The 18,978-nt window shown below is 40.2% G+C and overlaps 2 protein-coding genes and 2 non-coding genes across 4 annotated transcripts in view; 1 reads left to right on the top strand and 3 right to left on the bottom strand.

The window, feature by feature from the left end:
• Positions 1-8,891, top strand: part of Acat2 (acetyl-CoA acetyltransferase 2) — a 26,275-nt gene extending 17,384 nt beyond the window's left edge. The window contains exons 5-9 of the mRNA XM_003466335.5: positions 806-949; positions 1,721-1,843; positions 2,540-2,694; positions 3,322-3,432; positions 7,377-8,891. Of these exons, the coding sequence (XP_003466383.2) occupies positions 806-949; positions 1,721-1,843; positions 2,540-2,694; positions 3,322-3,432; positions 7,377-7,547 (704 nt within the window). The 3' untranslated portion in view covers positions 7,548-8,891. The remainder of the gene's footprint in view (positions 1-805; positions 950-1,720; positions 1,844-2,539; positions 2,695-3,321; positions 3,433-7,376) is intronic.
• On the bottom strand, positions 7,847-18,978 carry LOC100714101 (T-complex protein 1 subunit alpha). The gene is made up of 12 exons (XM_003466334.5): positions 18,749-18,978; positions 17,462-17,547; positions 17,149-17,277; positions 15,795-15,892; positions 15,290-15,400; positions 14,764-14,945; positions 14,325-14,451; positions 10,419-10,594; positions 9,821-9,944; positions 9,344-9,536; positions 9,050-9,213; positions 7,847-8,147 (listed from the first exon to the last, which is right to left on the bottom strand). The coding sequence occupies exons 1-12, from the start codon at positions 18,810-18,812 to the stop codon at positions 7,931-7,933; spliced, it is 1,671 nt and encodes a 556-aa protein (XP_003466382.1). The 5' UTR covers positions 18,813-18,978; the 3' UTR covers positions 7,847-7,930.
• LOC111755796 (small nucleolar RNA SNORA20) lies at positions 9,629-9,758 on the bottom strand. Its single transcript, XR_002790350.1, has one exon. It is a non-coding gene; the product is annotated as a small nucleolar RNA SNORA20 (small nucleolar RNA).
• On the bottom strand, positions 15,497-15,635 carry LOC111755799 (small nucleolar RNA SNORA29). The gene has a single exon (XR_002790353.1). It is a non-coding gene; the product is annotated as a small nucleolar RNA SNORA29 (small nucleolar RNA).

Genomic DNA, 18,978 nt, shown 5'->3' with positions numbered 1-18,978 from the left:
GATCCTGGGTTCTAGTTATTTGGTTTGCTTTTTGCATTGGTATGGGATAGCGAGTCCAGAACCACCTTCTGTATATTCAAGTTTGAATAAATGAATGAATATTTTGAGGATAATGAAGCCAAGCTTCTTGCTTATAGAAATGAATACAGCAGAAATGAGGAAGAGTGTGGCTTGTGTTGTCAGATTGCTCTCAGAAATGTCAACATGAATTTATGCTGTCACTATGTGTCTATACATAAAGTTTTAAGTTCTGTAGGTATGTGTATGTGTTCGTACAGAGCAGGCTTGGTGGTAGTGACAAACCAGTGATAGTCCTAACTTCACAGCATGGCTGTAATTCCAGATACTCATGAACCTGAGGCTGGAAGATCTCAAGTTTGAGGTTAGTCTGGGCAAGTTGATGACACCCTGTCGCAAAATATAGATAAAAAATAAGGGACTTGAGAGTCAAGTGAGATAGCAATGACTGTAATCCTAACACTTGTTGGCTGAGGCAGGAAGAGTCCAAGTTTGAGTTGAGTGTAGGCTACAAAGTTAAGGCCTCATCTCAAAAAAATAGGGCTAGGGCTGTAGCTCAGCAGTAAAGCACCTTCCTTGCACACACAGGCCCTGGTTTCATGTTCCATACTTCAAAAACAAAAACCTTTCCCACTAAAAGTTATTTCCTTTGAGGAATGCAGGATACCCAACAGAGTACTGCCCTGTAACCCCTAGGGAGAACCTGGGAATACATGTGGGTGAATGGCTTGGGCTACCCAGAGTTAGTTCATGAAGTCATTTTTTTTTTTTTCTTTTTTTCTCCCAGCTGAAAATGTAGCTAAAAAATGGCAAGTGAGTAGAGAAGCTCAAGACAAGGTTGCTGTCCTATCTCAGAACAGGACAGAAAGTGCACAGAAAGCTGGCCATTTTGACAAAGAGATTGTACCAGTTTTTGTGTCATCTAGAAAAGGTAGGTATATAAATGGAGATTTAAACATCAACCTATTTATAGATAAAAGTAGCATCCAAAAGAATAATGTACAGGAATATTTATAGTTTTATTCTAAGTTTTCCAGGTTGCAAGGATCTATCCTAGATGTATCTAAATGAGGGGAAGAGGATGCTATATGTGGCGGGACATGGTAAACACAGCAAACTGTCAGCCTCAGTGTCTACAGCTGCTGTGTATCAGCAGGTTTCATGAGAAACTAGACCTTGGCTTGTGGCTGTTAGGAGGCAACAGCTGCTTTGTCCCCCATACAGACTAACTAAACCTCGTCAGCAGTGAACGTCTTCTCTTCCTTTCTGTTGCTGCTGTGTGTATCTCACATGCATCTCTCTAGAGGCTGGGCCTTCTAGGGTCACTTGTCCTTATCTAATACAGGATGCTACAGCCGCTTTCCTTGCTGTAACTGTGTCCCACCCATGTGAGGCTGGCATTAAGATTTCCTGATAGACTCCCTGGTAGCTTGTACTGTGATCCAAACCTTAGGACGTTTTGAACAATAGCTCCCTGGGACTGCTTTCTTCAGGGAGGGCAATAGATTTAAAATTCAAACTGTCTCATGAGAATAACTCTCATAAAGTGTTTAACATACAGCACATTGCTACAGTAATGAAACTGGGTAACTAGTAACATTTTCTATCAAATGTGAATCGTCATGATTCTGAGACAGCCACCATTCCCCTGCACACTTGCTGACGTCTGTAATAATCTGAGGTAACTGGTTTTTCTTTCCAGGTCTCACTGAAGTTAAAGTAGATGAGTTTCCTCGTCATGGGAGTAACCTTGAAGCTGTGTCCAGGCTAAAGCCTTATTTTCTCACAGATGGGACAGGAACAGTCACTGCAGCTAATGCTTCAGGTTTGATTTCTGAAGGTCATGTGGGACAATGCCGTCTTGCTCTAAGGTCTACCAAAATGTCTTTGTACACTAACTGATTCTTGGGGGCAGAGGTCTCAGTGTGTAGTTCTGGCTGGCTCACTTATGGAGCCCAGAACTCACAATGATCCGCCTGCCTCAGCCTCCCAAATGCTAAGATTATAGGAATGGTAAACACCAGCCCACCAGAAGAATCTTATAGTTTCCCTATATTTGATCATTGACTTCATCTATACTGAATCAGTTTGGTTTCTTGGCATCTCTTCCAGACATATAAATGAAAAAAATTTTTTTGGTACTGGGGATAAGCTCACTACCTTGTGCTTCCCAGGCAGGTACTTGGTGCCAATGAGCTAAACCCCTGGCCCAAAAAAGTAAATTTGAGTACTCCAGGTTGGTTACCTTTGTACTTTTCCTATACCAGAAACTCGTAGTACATGATTGTTCCGTTTCAAGTCTTTCCCCTCCCAAAATACTGTAATTTTTCCACTTTCTGTGGTGAGTTACATGCTACACTTAGCATTTGTAACTGTATTATAAAATCAGCTGAATTGTGGTAAGCAGCTTTGCCAAGACATCAGAATAATGTAATTGGTGTCTTTAGGTAGAAAAGGTACCCAAAGATATGTAACTGAAGCTAATGAGCACTGTAGAAATCAAGCCACTCACATTTCACAGGAATAAATGATGGTGCTGCAGCTGTGGTTCTCATGAAGAAGTCAGAAGCTGATAATCGAGGACTTACACCTTTAGCACAGATCATTTCCTGGTCGCAAGCAGGTGTGGAGCCTTCCCTTATGGGAATAGGACCAATTCCAGCCATAAAGCAAGCTGTAAGTACATCAGCTTTTATCCTGTGTTCTACTGCTAGGAACCACAAAAGCAGGAAAGCAGAACAATAACCTGCATTATTCTACTAAATGCTCATAAATCCTCTCCTCAGACATCCTTTCCATTCCAAGATTCTGTGTTTACAATTTCCTTTTTGCTGTTTTCTCTCCCATCTTTCTCCATAATGAAGAGCAACCAAGAACAGTTGGATCACATTTTTTCACTAGTCCAAGTCTGATGTTTTCCCTAACGTGCACAAATCACTGAACACTGAATGCTAAAAATTCAGTCTTTAGGACTGCTTAAAACTTCTCCTTTAAAGAACATTGTAGTGCACATACTAAACCTTTGGATGGAATTTAATGTCACTAAAAAAAATGTTTTTCACTGGTTCCATCTAGAGCAATCCATAGTGGGTACCAGTTGTTAAGAGAAGTCTTTAGGGCCAGGGATTTAGCTCAGTGGCATAAGCGCCTGCCTGCCAATCGTGAGGTCATGAGTTCAATCCCTGGTTCCAAAAAAAAAGAAAGAAATCCTTTCGTATCATGCAGTTAGTTGTCTCTTGCCAGAAATGAATGGTTTTACTTCAGCCCTCACACCCAAAATCTATGCATTATTTTTTTTTTTAGGTCGCGAAAGCAGGCTGGTCTCTGGAGGATGTCGATATATTTGAAATCAATGAAGCCTATGCAGCACTCTCTGTTGCAATAACTAAAGAACTTGGATTAAACCCAGACAAGGTAAGCATTATAAAGTACTCCTCATAGTGCCAGCTAACTTGTAAACTTAAAAGTTGTCGTGTCAAATTAGGCATTTTCCAGGTTTTTGACTGGTTAATGGGTGAAGAAATAGTACTAAATTCCTGATTGGGAATATTAAGAGTTTTTGAAATTGAGGGGAAGAAAAGGGGAAGAAGATACCAGCTTGTTAGGTAGCTGGGTGGAGAGCCTCTCTGGGAAAAACAGCTCAGATGCTGCAATTTGACAACATGGAGAGGGCTGGACGAGTAGAGAGGGATTCTCATGAACCTAGGAGGAAACTGAAGGAAAAACAAAAATAGGAAGAGGAAGGAAAAATGGGGTGGAGGGCTGGAGCCCGACTCGCTCACTGAGATCCGTCCTGCACTGTGCTGGGAGTGCCATGGAGTCAGACGATTCAAGGTCGCGCTGAAGCCACGGCCACTGATAACTGGAGTTGGTGAGTCCCAGGCCCTTGGCGGGAGGATGCGGCTCAGCATGGAATGGAGCCAAGGTGGAGAGCTGCATTAATTCTTGGTGAGTCTTGGAAATTGGGTCCTGCAAGGGGTGTCGCTGTCTGAAGACATCTTGGAGTGGGGCAGAGCCCAGCAGTCCGGTGGTGTCAGTCGGCTGCCCCTGGCCCAGAGAGGACTGGTGGGATCTGCTTGGGCTGAGTCCTGACCCTGTGACGTCTGCCACAGCACAGCCTAAGTTGCTGAAGGCACTTGCCATTTGATAGGCTCAGAGGAGAAGGGCCAGCCCACAGTCCCTGCATGCACCTCAGATAACAGCAAATTGGAGAGGGCAGCAAAACCCCAGCCAGCACACTTCGGAAAAATCATAAGCATTACAGAGAGAGCCAGAGATCTCCACCACACACCTGTCTGAAAGAAACCGTAAACATGACAAGAGAAGAAAATAAGAGAAAACCCAGCCACTGACCCTGGGAAAATAAGCCCAGGAGAGGTAAATACAGAAGAGATTCAGTGCAGCAATCGTGCAATATTGGCCACAACATCAGCGGACATAAAGAAATACCTTCGTGACCTCATAAATGAACTTAAAACTGAAATTCTAATCCAAGTGATGCAAGATATAAAAAGATTAATTAAAAATGCTAAGTCTCTCTCAAGAAGACACAGATGGGAAGAATGGAGGAACCCAGAAAAGGAAGAGAAACCTTTGGTGAAGAATATAAACAAAATCTAGAATACATGAAACAGATCCAAAGAGATTACCAGGAAACTAAAAATTCCATTGAAAGCTGGCAAAATGCCTTGCCAGAAACTAAAGTTAGCCTTTCAAAACTTGAAAAGAGATTTACAATGTGTGATCATGAAAGAAAAGGTCTCTTAAAAATAACAAGGAACCAGGAAGAAACAATTCAAAGGCTAGAACACAACAAGAGAATCTATAACTTAAGAATAAAAAATGAAGTTCAATCCCCAGTACCGATAAAAAAAAAAAAAGAATAAAAAATGTGAGTGAAGAAGCAGGAGTAACCACAAATGAAGTACAAAGACTATTCACAGAAATAATTAAGGAAAACTTCCCAAGCAAAGGAAAAGGAAATGATATCCAGGTAAATGAGGCAGACAGAACTCCAACCAACTACAACCAAAACAGGTCTACATCCAGAAACATCAAGATCCCAGAAATCTACCACAAGGACAGAATATTAAAATCAGCCAGAGAAAAGAAGATCACCTACAAAGGAAAAATTATCAAAATAATGACAGACTTCTCAACACAAACTACCAAATCGAGAAGAGCCTGGAGGGAAATAGTCCTAACCTTCAACTCAGATTGATGTACCCTGAAAAACTCTCTCTCAAAATTAATGGAGAAATAAGATGTTTCCAAGACAAGGAGGAACTGTAGGAGTTCATGGCCACCAATCCTACCCTACAAAAAATACCGAAGGACATTCTAGAAAGAAAAAAATACCAGGATTCCAGCAACAGTGGCAGAGAGGCCTCAATGAACAGGGCAGACAGTTGAATGAAGGAGAAAAGTGAATAAATAATAGCAGAAAAATAGAATAGCAGAGATGAGGCAGAGAAGGTAGGCTATAATCTTTAATACAGATAGCCTTCGTACACTAACAAAAAGAAACACAGGCAGAGTGGATTACGAGGCAGGATCCATCGAGATGCTTTGAATAGGAAATATACTCAACCTAAAAGAGGGTTAATAAACTGAAAGTCAAAGATTAGAAAACGATGGTCCATGTGACAGGGAATCAGAGAGAAATAGGGACAACTTGTCCAGCAGTTACAGATAGGTTGGAAAGTTTTGACACTTATGTGCAGTATAGAACTACACAGCTAGAAGGAAGGAAAACCTTGTGGCTTTAGTAAGTAAAGGAGTACAGCTCAAGATCAAGCTCAGAGGTAAAAAGGCTTAGCACCAGATAGAGAATGGATTGATCCCCTAATCTAAAAACTAAAGGAGCTAGTGGGACCCAAAATATACAAAGCATCCTGAGAAGGGGAAAAGTGAGGAATTGCCTAAAAAAGGAAGGCAGAGGACATTGTTAATAGTGTATCAGGATTTAAAAGCCACAGGTAGTCTATGACTGATCTTATTTGAAGCTGGTTTGTTAGACCACTGTTTTGCCTTGACTGATTTTATTCGAATTTGGTATGCTTGATAGTGTCAAGTCTAAGAGTAGAGGCAGCTACTCTGAAGATGACAAGATGTAATAAGATACCCATTCCAGTGTGATTATTAACTGCTTTTGAAGTCCTACAATGTCTACAAAGTTGTGTTTTTATTAAAATAGCTATGTAATGCTATGTTCAATTATTATATCTGATGATGTGGACAATTCTATTGAAAATAATAAGAGAAAGCATAGTAACTACTGTAGATCACCTAATATTGTGGTTTTATGTCTTTTTCATGTTTTTCTAGGAATTTGTTTTGTTGTCCTGTTTTTCTTTCCTAGAATACAGAAAGGATATACATGTAGAGACTCACACATGGCGAGTTTCTAAACTATTTATGGGAACAGATTATATAATCACGAAGTAATGAATAGAACTAAGAAACCCAACGCTAATTCTGTAGCATTATGATATGAAATCTAGCAATACTATTATTTACTGTTCAGAGTGTTATTAGTGTAGTCTCTTATGTTCAATTTCAGCATACATAAAGATAAGGACAGCTACTACAAAGAGAATGAGAGACATTATGGCAGTCATTATTGACTTCCCTAATGTCAGGTCTTGAAGACCTAAAAAGCCTTCATCATCCTGTTATAATGAGATTAGTTCTATGGTGTTCGGTATGTATTCAATGTGTGTGAAGGTGGGGACAACTTTTTAGAAGAAAACTAGAGACAGTAAGACAGTGAAGATCTCCAGTGGAGTTGCTTTGAAATCCGTGTTTCTTAATATTGTTTCCTTATGATGTTTTGTTCTGTTTAATCTTACCCTCTTTTAAAAAAAAAAATAGTACTAAATTCCTACTAGGATTCAGTTAACTTGTTTTATTGCTTCCCAAGGCACAAACAAAACAAACCATAAAAACATTAGTTTACCAACAGGGGATTGTTGACTTTTTGAAATTACTTTTAAACTAACTAGGTGTGATACTTTGCCAATTGTCCCAGCTACTCAGGAAGTTGAGGCTCCAGAACAGATAATTGCTAGGTCTGGCCTCAAAAGTAAAAAGGGCCAAGGATGTAGCTCAGTTGGTAAAGTGCTTATCTACCATGCACAAGGTCCTGGATTTGACCCCCCATGCTGTTAAAGAACAAGGGAAAGTGTTCAGCAATAAGTATCACAAAGGTGAGTTTAATCCTAAGCAATTAAGAAATTAAGTTCAATTTGAAAGGACAGTTTGTTGATATAACATAGGAAGAAAAATGACAAATTTAGGTTCTTTCACATATGTCCACAAAATGAATGATCTAAGACTGATCTTGTCTTCCTTCTTAGGTCAACATTGAAGGAGGGGCGATAGCTTTGGGTCATCCTCTAGGAGCATCTGGCTGTCGGATTCTTGTGACCCTGTTACACACACTGGAGAGAACAGGTGGAAGGCGTGGTGTTGCAGCCCTGTGCATTGGAGGTGGAATGGGAATAGCAATGTGTGTTCAGAGAGGATAAATTGCTTAACAGTAATAACAAAGGCAGGCATGGTGGCACACACTTATAATACCAGCACTTGGGATGCTGAGACAGGACTGCTGCCAGTTCGAGATCAGTCTGAACCACATAGTAAAACTGTGTCTCTAAAAAAAAAAAAAAGTAATCACACTTACTCTACATTCAAACCTTCTTTTTTAATCGGTACCAGGGATTGAACTCACAACTGCCTGCTTGCAAGGCAGGTGTTTATGCCCACTGAGCTAAAACAAACCTTTTAAAACTAGTAATGTGAATTAGAGGACCAAAAGAACACAAGCTGTGAGTTTACTGTACTTTAATGTGTAATACTCAAGACACAAGACATTGTACCTAAAATTAATATAAATTAAAGGGAGATCACATCAGTCATCAAGGGCTCCAGAATGTACAGCATCTTCATAACCCCCATGTTTATCGTCTTTACTTTCTGGGTGTAATTTAATCAGATCATCGATTCGAAGAATGGTAATTGCAGCTTCTGTTGCAAATTTCAAGCTCTTGACTTTCACTATGGTTGGTTCAAACACACCTGCTTGCTTGTTGTCTCTCGGTTTACCGTTGATCAAATCAAGACCAATCCTGCAATTAAAAAACCTGGGTAAACGATCTCTTAGAAGTTGATTAAGCAGTTCATTAATTCTCCCTACTCTCGATAATAAGACTAAAGTAGTTCATTCAGATGTGTTACCTTCACTCCACAATGGATTTAACTCTATGTACTACAAAAATGCACTAAAAAATTAAAAATAAATAGTTATGATTGACAAGGGCAGGACTGAGTACCATCAAAAGCCTTGAAATGGTAACAAAAAACCCTAATTCCAAACCCAGCATGCTGACATAGACTGCTAATTCTAGCACTTGGGAGGCTGAGGCAGTAGGATAACCACAAGTTCAAAGTCAACCTAGGCTTCACAGTGAGATCAAGACCAGGCTAAACTACATTGTGAGACTATCTCAAGACAAAACAAAACAACAAACGGAAAGCCCCAATTCCAAGATCACTTAATGTGTCCTGTGTCCTATGAAAACATTTTGCCTAGTGATATCACAACTGTCTTGGTTTATTTAAATATACCGCATGATATTCTCACAAGGGTCAAATCATCTAAAGAGATATTCCTCAGGAGTTGCGGAAGCCACTCCTGACTCTCTAAGGGGAGAGCCTGAACATAAACGTGGCTCATCCTTAAATCTGACTTTCCTGCAAGTACTATGACTCTAACCAGAGAAGCAGGTTAGGGACCAGAGTTTAACAGTCACTGCCCATTGGATAAGCTGTAACTGACCAAACAATAAACCTCTTGTAATGTTTAAATCTTCTGACAAGTCTCTGATTGATATTTGCTGACATTCCCCCATTCCCATTGACCACCATTTCAAATGTTATGTTCCCAATGTATAGAAAGGGATTTTTTTAAAAGTACAATTAGTCATGATAAGTAGATGACAAGAAAAACATAAAGAAACTGTATGCTCACCATTTTAGATTTTTACGCTCTGGGTTAACCTGAGCCTCATTATGAAAAGCCCTTAACTTTGCAACCAGATCTGTGGAGTCTTGAGCAGCGTTCACCGCCAGCGTGTTGGGAATGACAAGAAGAGATCTTGCAAACTCCGCAATGGCAAGCTGCTCCCGAGACCCCTGAGGAGAAAGACAGTTTGGTGTCTCTTCAAAAAATTTGGGAAGAAGAACTCAGCGGCAACTAAGGTTTCAGACAAGGCACACTGATCAGGTGCAAGCTAAGCTCCCAGCCCTCAGAAGTCACTCTTACCATGCTGGTGGCGTAGTTTTCAAGGTATATGGAGAGGGCGGCTTCCACAGCACCTCCTCCGGGAACCACAGATTTGGACTCCAGAACTCTCTTCACCACACAAAGGGCGTCGTGTAAAGAGCGCTCCATCTCATCACACATGAAATCATTGGCCCCACGTAAGATAACTGATGCAGATGTACGAGCCTTAGTACTGTGAAGAGAAAAAACCTGAAATTCTCAGTCATTCATTGCGAGGGCCCCGGTTAACTTCTGCTTACACAGGACCCTGACATCCTTGACCAAACATGTCCAGACCATGCAGAAGAGATGACGTAGCCACTTCATCTCAGTGTACAATGGCCCAACACTACTGTATCCCACGCGTATAACCGCTCATGTCACTGACAGACTACAGCAGCAAATAAATGGGAAGGAAATGTATTCGTCCTTCACAACAAAATCAGCATGGCCTTAGGATTCACAAACGGCTCTTACTTTTTGATTAAGATCAGCTCATCATCACAGATTCTCTCCTGTACCACCTCTTCTGCTTGTCCCAACATTGTAGCTTCAAAAGTTTCTTCACCTTCCAAATTGGCCAACGTTGACAGAATAGTTGCTATTAAGAGAGTTACACCATTAGGAAATAGTCTCATGATGATTTTCTGTTAGGTTTTGTTTTTTTGGTAGTGGGCCTTGCTATTCAGTTCAAGTTGTCCTTGAACTCACTATGTAGCCCAGGCTGGCCTCAAACTCACTGTAATCCTCCTACCTCAGCCTCCTGAGTGCTGAGATCACAGGTGTATATCGCCATGCCTTGTTCTCGTAATGATCTTACCATCATGTTTTATTCTGAGAAACATCTTTAAGTTTTTAATTTTTTTGCTTTTTGAGACTGGGCCTATGTTTAGGTTGGCTTTGAATTGTGGTGCTCCTGCCGCCTCAGCCTCCTAATGGCTGGGATTACAATCATGGGCCACAAAACCCATGGCAAAAGTGTTGCACTATAGATCTCAGGTTTATAGCTTTCCCCCAAAGACCATCATACATATTAACATGAAGCATTTTACCCAAGACCTGGCAGAAGACTTACCTCCAGAAGCTTTAGCAATGCGTTTAAGATCCCTTTTCAAGACTCTTCGAACTGCCATAGCTCCCGCCTCCACGAAATACTTGAGACACATGTCATCAATCCCACCAGTGGTTAGGATAACATTGGCACCAGTTGCCAGGATCTTCTGAATTCTCTCCTTTGTGATATCTGATTCTCTACAAAAGAAGTATTTTAATAACCAAGTTACCCTCTCTGCCTTTTAATAATGCAATTATAACTTCCTTTAGGCATTTTCCATGAAATAGCTGCCGATTAAATTCTATCAACCTTTCTTTCCCAACTTAAAACCTAAATTTAATAGTCTAATTTATGACAAATTTTAAGCAATGAGAAAGCACCACTTTGCTCTCCAAACTCCAATTTGAGTTCTTAATCAACAAGTGTTATGTGAAAACACTAAAAAGACTGCTACCCAAATCTAGTGGGAAAAATGACCAATCACAGTTCTAGGGTCAATTCTATCACAGTGGTATGCAGAGACACCATCTGCCAAGGAGGAGAGGCACAAATCCAGCCCACTAGGCAGGACCAGAGGTTAAGAAAGGGGTGCAGAGTTCAAATTGCAGAACAGAAGATAAAAAACTTGTAGCCCATATTAATGCACCTAGTTGGCTAAAATAGTTGGTAATTGTTTTTTAGCAAAACTGGCATTATTCAATTTGTTCAAAAGGATTTCCTGATGATGATATGTAAAACATACTGGAAAGATGAAAGACACAAAAAGAGATATTAATAAGAGACAAGAATATTGTTAAGGATGACCTATTGACAGGCTAAAAATAACAGTCAAAGTTTATGGCTTAGGTAATGGGAGGTACAGTGACATTTAGAGTAAAATACAGTTTAGGGGTAGGCTGGGAAATCAGGAGTCCTGGGACAATACAGCCTTTGATACGTTGTTGAAGATAATAGGACATGGTAAGGTTCATCAGTGAAATGACCAGTAAAGTGCAATAAAGACAGATTCAAAACATTATATTGAAGCCATGTGAGTAGATGAGACCACTCAAGTTTTTTAGGTCCAGTCATGTGCCACACTCATGACATTTTTTTACAAGACAGCCCAAATATAGAACAGTGGTTCAAAAGATAATGAACCCCTAAAATTCTTCTCTCCTAAGTATGTGAGAGCTGTCCTAACATCATGGTGCCATACATTACTTGTATGTCTGTAGTGATTAGGATACAGGTATAATTCCTGTGCTTCTACTGTATACAGTTATAGCTTAAATTGTCACAGTACACAATATTCAAGTATAATAATAAACCAATGTACTTCTATTTTGTGTATCTGCTATACTAGTCATCCTATTTTATGTTGGGTCCACACTACGTTGCCCATGGCTGGTTGTAAACCCCTTCACTCACATGATCCTCCTGCCGCACACTTCCATGTAGCTAGGATTAAACTCACGCTTCACCACATCCAGATATTTTACAGCTTACTTCTACTTTCCCCTGCCTATGAGCTAGTATGCCAGGGACTGGCAGACTGGGGCTACAAACTGAAGAGAATCATTTTCTCTATTTTCAGAGCTACAATACACTTGGATAAACACATAACGGAAAGTAAACAGAGCACAGTTTAGATCACAGGTGAAAAACCTATGGCATGTGGACTGCAGCGAGCTGATCTGTATCACTGAAAAGTTCAGACTGAGGCAGAAAGAAAATTTCTCTGTGACTGACTAGTTTGGCTACCTCTGCAATTGTCTAGGCAAGAAAATTGAAATTGCTGCATTTAATTTGGAGGCAAAAAATCAAATGGTCTTCAAGAGTTTGGAAGAAACAGGATAAAGTCCATGATTTACAAATGAGTACTGTTCTGGAAGAATGTTCTGCATTCATTTGTATCTGACAAAGTCAGTCTTATACAGCATAGTTATGAAAGTTCGTAACTTGACTATTCCTAAATTGAGGACTTATTCTATTAGGCAGAAAAGAATTAAACTCATTTCTTAGTCTGTTGCCTTGTGGAGGAGTCCCCATTACTAAAAAGCCAAAGTGGACTTGGAATATTTCAAGTTAATTTTAGAATACTGATTTTAGGATGCCTAAAAAGATTCAGTTATTGATAAATGTATGTGTTTAGAATCGGGAACACATTTGGGAATTTGTAACATAAATATCTGAACTCATGGGGATAAATGAGCTATTCCAGGGGAAGTATTATGAGATGACAGCCCAGAGAACACAGGAAAGTCAACATGACCGAGCCAGCCCTCCCCTAAAAGTGGTTTAAGGCAGAAGCAACAAAGGCCTGTTCAAAAGTCTAAGAAGTCTACATACTCTAACACCTGCCCTCCACAGGAGCAAACAGGTAATGAGCAGATAACAAGTGAAGAACCAGTAAACAGTTCTGCGTAAGTCACTCTTATGTTATGCCCACCCCCAGAAATATAGAGGGACAGGGAGCAAGTAGAGTGGCATGTAGGAGAACAGGCCCTTTACTTAGGGATAGAAGAACCTGAAGTGGGCTCATGAGAACGGTTAGGTATCATTGAGAAAGATCAATGAAGCGAGGTGCTAGGACAAAACCCAACCAACAAACAAGACTATGGAAACATTACTGTAGCATTGGTCTTTGAAAGAAAGAGGTTAAAGTATGTGTATGCTGATGGTTAAAAGACCACTCCTAAATCACAGCAAAACATCCTTGTTTAATTCAGCTGTGTGTTCAAACTAATGAAGAAAGGTCAAAAAACAAAATACCTTGAAGCAGAGAATACATTAGTGGTGATCAGAGCTTAGGGGAGGTTTGTACTTGTGTGAGGGGTAAAGAGGGAGAAAGGCTAAAAGGTAGAGTGCTAAGATTAGGAGGAATAATTTCAAGTGCTTAACAGCATAGTATGATGACAAGGTCAACAACTGATAATTTCAAAAAATGAGGTAGAGAGGATTGCAAATGATCCCAACACAAAGAAATGGTAAATGTCAGCGGGGACATATATACCAATAACCTTGGCCTGATCATCACACACTACATACATATATTGAAAAGCCACAGCACACCCCATAAACATATACATCATGTCATATAAAAGTACTGGATCGCTGTTTCATTGTATTTTTTGGAGACAGGCTCTTGCTATGTATTTCAGGCTGGCCTTGCACTCTTGAGTGATCCTCCCTCCTCAGCCTCCTGAGTGCTGGGATTATAGGCATATACCACTATGCTCAGCCTAAAAATAAAACTGTTGGAATGATGTGGGCCAAGTGGAAGTGGGGAGCCAAAATTTCTTGAGCAGTCAAACTATGTTCAAAAACAACTCTCCTGTATGCCAGTGAACGAATACCAGCACCTAAAATCCCTAAACAAAGCATAGTCAATTCTAAACTACTGAGTTCTATACTGCTTCTATGAGGAAACAAGTTCATCATGGCTTTTTTTATAGTGAATTTTAAGACTCAGTAGACCAAAATTCCATAAAAACGCACATTTTCATATGTTACATCACTACAAATCCCACTTAAAATATTACCATATTTTCTAATCTTTCTGGAGCTTATGTAAAACAGTTTGACTTGAATAAAAAGTTAAAAGTCCTCCAAAAGCACTTACAAGCTCACTTTTTCTTGGTATGGCAGGTAGTCATATCAGCACCCCCAGCACTTTGGGAAGCTGACACAGGAGGATCACAAATTTGAGCTTTGAGCCCAGACTGGATGACTTAGCAAGACACTATCAAAAAACAAGCAAACAAATCACCAAAAACCCACAATAAAAACAAAACCTTCATTTCTATAAACCACAAAATCAGTGGTTTTGATAATTTGTTATGTATGAAATACACCACACATTGTTTTGGTTTCTTGTCAGCTGATCCAACACAAGTATATATAATTAAGCAACACTCTCTTTTAAAAGTAAAAATCTCAACATACCTCTGTCTAATTTGGTCCAGTTTCTCGGGGTCTGTAATAACCACCTGTACACCAAGCTTCATTTTTGTTTTCTGCAGGCTGAAATCAAGGCAAGCAATTTTTGCATTAACTATTCTCTTGGGCATGCCTGTAAGAAAGAAAACATCATGTTCTTTTAAATAACTATAGCAATGCTACCGTTCATCAAATATACCCATCCTTGAAATCACATCATATAATAAATAAATTACAGGATACACAACCACACAAATTCAGATTGTAACTTTAGTGCATTAAATCCTGGAAGAACTTAATGGCACTATGAGAACACAATCTCTTTCACTGCACTCATCCTAACATTTTATGTATGCTCAGGTTACAAAAAGTACTGCATGGGAAGTACAAAAAGAGTTGGCTTCAACTGTCATAATTTCACTCTGTGACAAAATCCCAAACTTACCCTGAGATCCCACCACACAGTTGAGTGCATAGCCATTGATGAGCATGCTTTCTGTCTGACTTCTCCCATGGGCTTTTAGAATATTAACAGAATTGACTGGATAGCGAGACTGGCCCCTTGCATCAGTGTATTTAACAGCAAGGACAGCATCCACTACCATATTGGAAAAGAAATCACCATTTCTGCACGAACAATTAAGGATAACAAGACTTCGAACAGAGGGTACACATGAAGAGCGAGGGCAAGTCAAAAGGACTTTCAGCAATCTTATTCACCCAAGAAAAGCAGCACTGTTTGTGCTAAAAAAATCACTAGTTATTATCACTGTCCACACATGCTATTTTATCTTTCTGTTTCAGCCTAGAAATGCAGGGAAGGCAATAGGCAATTCAGTATGCCCTGACTTCTCTCTAACATAGTTTTCAATTTGTAGTAAATTGATATTTTAAGAACTCAAATCAGGTCCATCCCCTGGGACCTCTTCCATTAAAAACACCTTAAACTTCACTGGAACTTTTAAGGATACATTCCAATAATCTTGGAAGACATGGATGTCCTAGCAGCATTAATCAGGCAATCTCTTCCAAGTTCATCTGTGTTAATAATGAGGTTTTCACTGATATAGCGCACTGCTTCCCTGTTGAAAGTGTGGAGAGAAAAATACATACCAATTTGCTATTGAAACCTGTTGGCTCTATCACACTGCACATCATGTCAAAACCCTCTAGGAAATGGTCTTCTGTTCAGCCATTCCATATAGGAGGAGGGCACTGAAAAGCCCTCCCTCTTCAGATCATGGCAACTTTCATCTCTCCCATAAGCATAGCCACTAAAATCTATCACAGGAGAAAATGTGGTAGTCAAATGGGAAAGATAATACTGGCCAATGTTTTTTTACCTTACATGTTACCACATGAGTTTTAAAAGACAAGCTTTCAAGTTTAAAAGGACATCATTAATGAAGACATTAAGACCCAGACTGTTCACATATATATTATAGCCAATAAAATTTGGTTTACACACAATCTTACTTGCAAGCAAGTCGATAGCCACTAATAACTGATGTGGGATGAATTTTCTGTTTGACTAGTTCATCTGCATTTTTCAGAAGTTCTGCTGCAATGATAACCTGTTGGGAAAACATTCACAGGCTTAAATATGATTTTTTGTGCCTGGTTTCTTTTTTTTTGTACCAGGAATCAAACTCATGACCTCCTGTTTACCAGACAGATGCTGTGCCACTGGGCTATATCCCCCACCCACAGAAGTCAAAATATGCCTTACTCTCAATCTGTGCAATGAACACATTAAAATACAACACTAACATGAGTGGGCATTATTAACCAGCAGAGTGATGGTGAGCAAAAAAGTAACAGGGTATCAAAAATAGTGCTCAAGATTCTGTACGCCAGTGGATAAAACCGGAGAGAACCCAGAAAAATGCTGTAACTAGCTCCACGACAGATCAGAACACATCTTTCACCATCAGGTACTCAAGAGAAGCTATATTCCTAACTACTGGTAATTTGTACAATTTTAGACTGTATACTACAGTTCAATTCAAAAACTCTTCTTGTAAGGAACACTAAGACATACTTGTTTGTTTAAAACATTTTTAAAGTTTCAACTTCTTTTGGGAGAAATTACATTATTTAAGTCATTTTATCATTTACTTGGTCAAAGACCATTTTCATATTTTAAAAGAGAAAGCTTCCTTGTCAGGTGACACTTTCTCATGGGGATCTCCTTGAGTTTGAGGCCAGAACGGACTATATGGTGAAACTCTGCCTCAAAAATCCAAAGATAAAATCAAAACCAACAAAAAAACAAAACTAGTCATGCTTATACATATGTACAACATGTCACAGTGGTGATCTGTTTTCACACTCCAATCCTGAGTTCTTGAGATCACCTGTCAGCATTTAAAATATAAAAAGTATCTATTTGCTATAGGAATTTCCTGGCCCTCTATTTGTTTATACTTGTCTAGCCTCACCCTCACAACTGCTGGGATTACAGGCCTGCACCAACATAGCCTGCATTTTCAATTAAAATGAAAATGGTATATATAATCATCTCAAGCTCCTTTCCTACTAAAACTGTTCAAACTATCTATAATTACTGGCTTTTAAAGTTTGTTTCTGAATTATCTGCCAAACAATAATATTAACAATAACATTTTCCTTCTTAATTATTCTTATTTCTGGCCCAGATCAAATGACTCACTTATGGCTATGACTGTGACAAAATGACTCTTTTTTTTTTTTTTTTTTTTGGTACTGGGGGTTGAACTCAGGACCTCATGTTTACCATTCAAGTACTTGAACTACTGAGCTAAATCCCTGACCCCTAAAATGACTATTCTTTAAAGGCTGGCCCACCTACCACTGAGGTAGTTCCATCTCCAACTTCTTTATCTTGCAGATCAGCCAGCTCACAAAGAACTTTGGCTGCAGGATGTTCTACCTCCAGTAACTTCAGGATGGTGGCACCATCATTCGTAATGGTTACATCCTAGGAAGTATGCAATACAAAGTGGTCACATCAATCACCTTTGGGAACAAGATGCCCCCTTAAATCAACATAGCCTCATTATGATGCACATTCAACTTTAACGTATATGTCCCACTACCACTCAGAAAAACAAGTAATTTACAGAGTAAAAACAGTGAACAACACAATAGTTAAATGTACTTACACCAATATCGTCTACCAACATTTTATCCAAGCCAACTGGACCAAGAGAACTTTTTACAATATTTGCAATAGAAGCTGCGGCCATAACTGTAGATATAATCAGTCAAAAAATAAAAAAGAAATAACATTAGAAAACTTTTTCTAAAGAGCAATCATTTATTTCAGCCTAAAGAACTAAAAAACATCCAACAGCTGTAAAGTTTCCAAAACTATGTAAATATGTCCTTTTTATTTTAAAAAATCACCTGCTGTAAGTCTATCAAAGAAGGGTAGCAAATTTCATTTGGAGAGTATTTAACAAACACATTGTTTTAAGGAGCTTACTGCCGCATAAAATACAAAAGTAATCAACCACCAATTACAATGTTATGCTCTGCCTTGGAGGGGGCAGTGACAACCTTTCCCTTCACACTGAAGCAGGTTTTTTTTGTATGGGTGCTGCGGATTGCACGAGTCTCCGCGCTTCTTAGGCAAGGCGTCTATCACTGAGTAACACACCCAGCCCTTTAACTTTGAGATAGTGTCTCTTATAAGTTGCCCATACTGGCCTTTAACTTCCCACCCTCAGCCGGCAGGTTTTTAAAAAAAAAATCCTTAATTACCACAATCTCATTTTTTAAAACACAAATCCAGTGGTCCTAAAGTCAAGATGTTAAATGTTACTTAAAATCTGTTCAAGGGAAAACGAACTTTATTTTTTAAAAAAATAAGGTAACTGCGACAGGTATCAGAACTGATTTGATAATTTTTATTAGTGTTCGCTAGGATAAACACGATTCGCTCACACTCGTATGGAATCGAGCATTTCTTTAACTTAATTCACTGTAAGAAGCTATCAACGGCAGGTTCCACACCAAAACTAGATCTGAGCGAGAATCGGGGCACCAGACATCCACAGTAGATAACCGGAAAGGAGCAGCGTAAGTCACCTAAATTCTATACGCATTTGCCTACGCGCCAAATGTGCAGGCGAACTCAAACGTGTCCTGGCCGATGGTCCCAGGAGGAAGCCCGAAGAGTGGGACAGACGCCCACGCGGTTGGCTTCTCTATAGCCGGGCGGCGGGACGCAGCTGGCACGTGTCTTGGCGGGGGCTCGCTTTACCGGCTGGGGCGCCATCTCTACACCAGCTCGGGCACTCGCGCTCCTCCCGGGGGGGTCTCTGGACTCGCTGCGCCCACTGGCTGACCACGTGGCCGCAGCGGGCGCCGGACCCTTTGTGCTGAGGGACGTAAAGGGGCGAGGCCGACAGCCCAGGTCGAACCCACACAGGCCTCGAGCGCCTTACCGTTCTGGGAGCGGATCGCCTCCCCAGTGCTGCGGTCTCCGAACACGGACAAAGGGCCCTCCATCTTCGCCAGGGTTTCCGCACTAAACCCTGACAACCAGTACAGCTGTCCCCAGGCCTGGAAATAGAGTTGACTGAGGCGATGGAGACGCCACAATGACGCCCAAGGGGCTGCTGGGTAACACAGCGCCTGCCCCGCTCCACCCGGGCCGTCGCTGGCTGGCCGCAAG

The sequence above is a fragment of the Cavia porcellus genome, unplaced genomic scaffold, assembly GCF_034190915.1.
Source record: "Cavia porcellus strain 051 isolate PalLab524CR breed Dunkin Hartley unplaced genomic scaffold, mCavPor4.1 scaffold_22, whole genome shotgun sequence".
Lineage (NCBI taxonomy): Eukaryota > Metazoa > Chordata > Mammalia > Rodentia > Caviidae > Cavia > Cavia porcellus.
This window is presented reverse-complemented; position numbering and strand designations above follow the sequence as displayed.

Coding starts and splice junctions, on each gene's coding strand:
- LOC100714101 (XM_003466334.5), bottom strand. CDS start 18,812: ATGGAGGGCCCTTTGTCCGTGTTCGGAGACCGCAGCACTGGGGAGGCG. Junction 14,452..14,763: donor CTGTGTGGTGGGATCTCAGG/GTAAGTTTGGGA, acceptor TCTTTCTTACAG/GCATGCCCAAGAGAATAGTT. Junction 8,148..9,049: donor GAGCGTAAAAATCTAAAATG/GTGAGCATACAG, acceptor TTTTAATTGCAG/GATTGGTCTTGATTTGATCA.